This window comes from Felis catus, chromosome B1, assembly GCF_018350175.1.
Source record: "Felis catus isolate Fca126 chromosome B1, F.catus_Fca126_mat1.0, whole genome shotgun sequence".
Taxonomy (NCBI): Eukaryota; Metazoa; Chordata; class Mammalia; order Carnivora; family Felidae; genus Felis; species Felis catus.
Genome location: NC_058371.1, coordinates 173,666,629 through 173,672,628, shown reverse-complemented (window position 1 = coordinate 173,672,628; position 6,000 = coordinate 173,666,629). Strand labels below are relative to the sequence as shown.

The 6,000-nt window shown below is 49.3% G+C and overlaps 1 protein-coding gene across 1 annotated transcript in view; it reads left to right on the top strand.

Moving 5' to 3' along the window:
- The first annotated feature begins 4,419 nt into the window (after positions 1-4,419).
- PGM2 (phosphoglucomutase 2) overlaps positions 4,420-6,000 on the top strand; it is a 39,146-nt gene continuing 37,565 nt past the window's right edge. The window contains exon 1 of the mRNA XM_019829651.2: positions 4,420-4,576. Within this exon, the coding sequence (XP_019685210.1) occupies positions 4,526-4,576 (51 nt within the window). The 5' untranslated portion in view covers positions 4,420-4,525. The remainder of the gene's footprint in view (positions 4,577-6,000) is intronic.

Genomic DNA, 6,000 nt, shown 5'->3' with positions numbered 1-6,000 from the left:
GATTTAGGGATTAACTTATTCCTTCAGCTTGACCTAGCCTATTGTGACTAATACAGAATTTCAAGTTCGCAGTATTTTGAATGATAGCTGACACTTGTTGAATGCTTACCCTATGCAAGGCACTACAGTAAGCATTTTATATGTATTTCCTCATTTAAGACCCACATCCCCCCAGTGAGGTGGACACTATTACTGCTTCGTTTTACAAATAAGGAAATTGAGGCCAAGAGAGGTTAAGTGGTTTGCCCAGTGTTCCCCAGAGAACCAAGATTCAGCCCTGACTCTGGTGCCTTCCCTTTTCCTACATGAGGAAAGAACACACAGCCTTCCGACTTCATCCATTTCTTCACCCACTTGCCAGGCACCTACAGCGGTAGCCTCCTAGTAGGCAAAGATAAATAAAACACCTCTAGGAGCTCACAGTCTAGTGAGGGAGACATTTTGAAGAGCAGATTATAAAGAAGTGAATTTACAGGAAATACGGGTGACAGAGGAAGGTGCTGAGAGACTCCAGTCAGCAAAACCCAGATTGTGCAAAACCCTACAGGACAAATAACCCAGTTTATTCAACAAATAAATTGCAAGGAAATAGAGGCAGAACCTATAGATTAAAAGAGATAACAAAAGACTTACCAACCAATGGCAAGATTATCTGGCTCCGGATTCAAGCAAACTGTTAGCAAACAAACAAAAAGTGAAGGTACTTACTAGATACTTGAAAATTTGAATACTAAGTGCACATTTAATGATATCAAGAGATTTTTAACTTTAAAAAGTTTGGGTGAGATAATGGTTTCGAGGTTATTTTTAATGTGTCCTTACCTTTTAGAGATACATGCTAAAATAGTTATAGATGAAATGATATGATGTCGAGAATATCCTTCAACATATATAGGAGGGGGGAGTGGATAGACTGGCCATGGATGATCATTGTTGGCCTGGTGATAGTTACATGGGGGTCAATTTTAGTAAATATTTTAAACTTTCCAAAATAGAAAGTTTTAGAATAACTGTTCCTGGGTTGGATACAAAGGAACGGTCGGTTTTAGAATCACTGACAAGGTGTTTGGGGAAGTTGGGAAAGCTTCCAAGGAAAACAGGGCATCCACGTGTGAAATAGCTCTTAGGCAGCAGCAGAACACGCACAAACAAATCGAATTATTTTAAGCATCACCCAACATTATCAATGCCAGAGATGGTTAATATTTATTTTCCAACCACAGCTGGCTGCTAGCACAAGGAAACAGGTTACCAGAGTTCATGAAACTTCCTTCCATGGACATGTGCAGAAATGAGCTGAGGGAACAGGAGATTAAACGGTGGATTAGAAAGTCAGGAGACTGGGGGGCGCCTGGGTGGCGCAGTCGGTTGGGCGTCCGACTTCAGCCACGTCACGATCTCGCGGTCCGTGGGTTCGAGCCCCGCGTCGGGCTCTGGGCTGATGGCTCGGAGCCTGGAGCCTGTTTCCGATTCTGTGTCTCCCTCTCTCTCTGCCCCTCCCCCGTTCATGCTCTGTCTCTCTCTGTCCCAAAAATAAATAAAAAAAAAAAAAACATTGAAAAAAAAAAAGAAAGTCAGGAGACTGGGCAGTGAATCGTGGCTCTGTCACTGACCAGCTGCGTGTCTTGGAGAAGGATGCTTACATTTTGGGTCTCTGTTCCCTCGTCTGCAAAACAAGGAGGCTCGAACTGTTCCTGCTCCAATTATTCTAACAAATGTTATTTGGGGTCCTGTGTGGGAATCACCTGCCCCAGGTCACAGCAGCATCATTATCAGAACTGGAGGGACTTCCAGTTCGGGCATCTCAGTTACAGGAGACTCTGGGGAAGTCCCTTGCACACAGAGATCCCCTGAAGCAACCATCTGGAAGAGTTTTGGCATAGGAGAGGGAAACAAAGGGCAAGTGAGACTGCCTGGTCTCTGATTCTCTGGGTCCTGCAATTTCTGTCCTAGCATGATTGGAAAGAAGGTTGGTCTGGGGGAGAGAATGAAACAACCCCAAGCAGGGCAATGTGCAGACAACCTGACAGATGGGGACACTCCGTCTGCCCATCCTTCTTCACTGTCATTTGCCTATGCTCCAGTCTCTCAGGCCTTTTGGTTCAGGAGAAGGACCACACTCCCAGGGTCTATCTGAAAAGCATTTTCCAGACCGCCTCCTGCAACATTAACCGTGTCCTTCCCTCATGTCTCCACATGTGTGTAGGGAAGACTCCCAGAGCAGGACAGCCCCCTAATGAGCATCCTTCTGGAATTTCTTTGTGTCCATCCCAACAATTGTATCAGTCTGTAATTATGTAGAAACTGGTACAATTATATGATTAATCTGTCTCTATAAACAGATATCATAAATCCTGGATATTTGTTTTCTTCTTAAAATTGAAATAGAACCTATAGAAAATGTACAATTCATAAGGTCAGCCCAGTGAATTATTACAAAAGGAACACATGTGGGCACCCACTATATGGGTCAATAAAACAGTCCGGACATCCCAGAAGGCACTCTCCTCCTTCCTAAAGTCACCACTTCCCCTGACATCCATTGATTAACCTTGCCTCCTTTTTAAAGTTTTTAATTATTAAGATTTTTTTAAATTGAGATATGCGGGGCATTTGGGTGGCTCAGTCGGTTGGTCATCCGACTTCGGCTCAGGTCATAATCTCACTGTCGGTGAGTTCGAGCCCCGCGGTGGGCTCAGTGCTGACAGCTCGGAACCAGGAGCTTGCTTCAGATTCTGTGTCTCCCTCTCTCTCTGCCTCTCCCCTGCTCACATTCTGTCTCTCTCAAAAGTAAATAAACATTACTTTCTAAAAACATTACTTTCTAAAAAACTTTATAAAAATTGAAATATGTACCATGAGTTTGTGTGCAGTGAATTTACCTTTTAGAGCATGTAATCCTATGAGTTTTCATAAACAGAGCTGTGTTTACCACAACCTCAATCAAGATACAGAACAGTTCCCTCACCCCCAAATTCCCTTGTATCCTTTGTAGTCAACCCCTCTCCTTATCCCCAGTTCTTGTAACCAACTGATCTTTTTTCTTTCCCTGTAGTTTTACCTATCCTACCATGGCATATACATGGAATGGTCCAGTATTTGGAGGGATGGGGGTGGGGGACGGGTGGGGGGAGGTGGGAGGGAAGGCCTGGCTTCTTTCAACCTAGTATTTGTAAGATTTGTTCATAATGTGTATAACAGTTGTTCATTTTCATTGTTGTATGAATCATAATTTAGTTACATTATTGAGTGACCATACCACAGTATTATCCAATGTATTGTTGATGGACATGAAATTGTTTCTAATTTGGGGCTATCAGAGATAATGCTGCTAGAAACGTTCTTGCACATGCCTTTTCATGCTCACTCTATGCATCTTCTTCATGGTTTAGTGATCCCAAAGTAATGAAGATGTTCTCCTACCTTAGTTTCTAGAATTTTCATTTTACTTTTCACACTTAGACCTACAACTGATCTGGAATGCGTAGTATTTGTTTGTGATATGAAGCAGGGGCTCAAGTTTCTTTTTCCTTTTTGCTACCTAGATATCCAGTTGACCACCACCATTAAATAAATAAATAAATAAATAAAAAGTCCTTTCACCTTGCTCTACAGTGTCACCTCTGAAATAAGCTGTGTATACATGTGTAATTTTGTTTCTGGACTCTCCATTCTGTTCCACCGTCTAGTCATGTTAATCCTCCCCCTGTGTTCTTCTTTTTCCAAAATTTTCTCATTTATTTGTGACCCTCAGCATTTCTACATAACTTTTATGCTCCTATCTGAGTTTACTCATCCTTGGTCCCAGCACTGACAAGGTGCCTGGGCACACTAGGAACTCACTGAATAGCTGTTGCGTGAATGGAGGTGACCTCGGGAACTTTCAGGATGATGATAAAGACTTTCTCGCATGCCTGGTCTCAGCAACGGCCTCCCCACCCCCACTACCCCGGACACCCCTCTCCCCCCCCCAACCCTCCACTACGCTGGCCCCCTCCCAGACCACCCACTCATCCGGCCCAGCTCCTCCTCCCCCACCCCCTCCCCACTCCCGTCCACGCGGAGGCACTCGGCTAAACTGCTAGGAGACTGAGTTCATCACTTTCCTCCAAAACACACCCTTCCCAGCAGCGCGTTCTCCCAGTCCCGCCTCCGCCTCTCCCGGCCCCTCCTCCGCTTCTCTCGGCCCCGCCTTCGCCTCTCCCGGCCCGCCTCCGCCTGGCCTGGCCCCTCCTCCGCCTCTCCCGGCCCCTCCTCCGCTTCTCTCGGCCCCGCCTTCGCCTCTCCTGGCCCCGCCTCCGCCTGACCTGGCCCCTCCTCCGCCTCTCCCGGCCCCGCCTCCTTCTGGCCTGGCCCCTCCTCCGCCTCTCCCGGCCCCGCCTCCGCCTCTCCCCGCCCCGCCTCCGCGCCTGCCGGCCCCTCCTGGGCCTCTCCCTGACAGGCCGGAAGGGCAGTCCTTCCCCACTGGGCTGCTGGCAGCGCCTGGAAGGCAGCGGCGGCGGCTCCGGGAGGCTGCGGTCTCGGCATGGACACCCGGCTGGACCAGGAGACTGCGCGGTGGCTGCGATGGGACAAGGTGAGGGACGACAGGGTGTGGGAGCGTCGGATGGAGAAGTGGGGTTCCTCTGCACGCCCCAGGAGCCCCCACCTTTCCTGCGGGGAGTGCGGGTGCCTGAGCTTCCTTCCCTCCGGCCGCTCGCACCTGCAGGGCCCTCGGCCGGTGGAGAAACGGAGGTGGAGTACCGAATTACGAATATGCAGATTACGACCTGCTACGACCTGTCATAGGGAGACACCCCCTTGAGGCCACAGCTCGCTCCCTCAGCTGCCGGGCTTCCTCTTTGGGGAAGTGGAACCCACCGGGGCATATTGATGCAAGGCGGGGTTGCAATACATCCACACAAAGGAAGTAGAGCCACTCACTGGTTGTATTACTTACAGATTCAAGGGGAGGGGGGCGGTATGCAGAGAGCCGGGGCAAGGTCAGTCCTCCGTCCCAGGTATGACGTCCCGGGGAGCCGGAGAGAAGGTAGGGTAGCAAGCACCCAGTATAAGGTGGTTAGGGCGGCGGTCACTAACTTTTCCCCCGGGCTGAACTCGAAGTGGTTATTTAAAAGATGCCCCGGGAAAAGCAAAGGAAAACTTGGGGCGGAAATCCCTCTGGGTGTGAGCAGGGTTATAAAGTAAAATGACTTGGCAGCAACCCAGAAAGACTAAGTTGTTTTTCTCATCAAATGCGGGAAGACGGAAGAGGAGGAAGCTGGGGTGGCCAGGCCTCCTTGTGTTTGGCCTGCACGTGGCAAAGCCGGGGCAAGCCCGGAAAAGTTGTCCCGGACAAAGCCAGCCCTCTGGCCGTCTGGGGCTCCAAGTTCGGGAGAGGGAGAGCGAGCCCGAGCTGATCTGAACTCGGCGGGGCTCCGGGGCCGCGTCCAATTGGGGCGTGCCCGCGTGCCCGCGTCACTCGGACCGCTGGCTCGTCCTTTAGAAGTACGCTGTGCATCCCCAGAAACCCAGAATCGTTCCGTCCAGCCTATTCCTTTTGCTCCTGGGAACTTTGCAGGGAGCAGTATTCCCATCCACCTCTCCCAGGTGCTTGGTTGAGAACGTGCGTGCTCCTGATTGGGCCCGCCTGGCTTCAGGCGTTTTCTTCTGGTCTCCGACTTTGTTGGAATGACAGAAGGGAACTCCTTGAGCACAGCACCGCTAGCTTTTCTCCTGTTCACTCTCTTAGGTGCAGGAGCAAAGAGACCCCGCAGCAGACAGCACCTCCTCCCTTCTTTAACTCTCCTACTTGCCCCTTGGGGCAAGCTGTTTGTTTTCCCGGGAATGTTCCTTCCTCTTCTGCTGAATTTGTTTCTCAAGCTGTTACTCCTGTTTCTGGCCTGAACTTACATGTGATTTATGTAGAGGGGCCTTCCCTGGCAACCAGTGATAAATTATGTCTCCCTAATTGGTCTGCATTGCTCAAAGCAAAACAAAAAACAAACCAAAAAAAAAAAA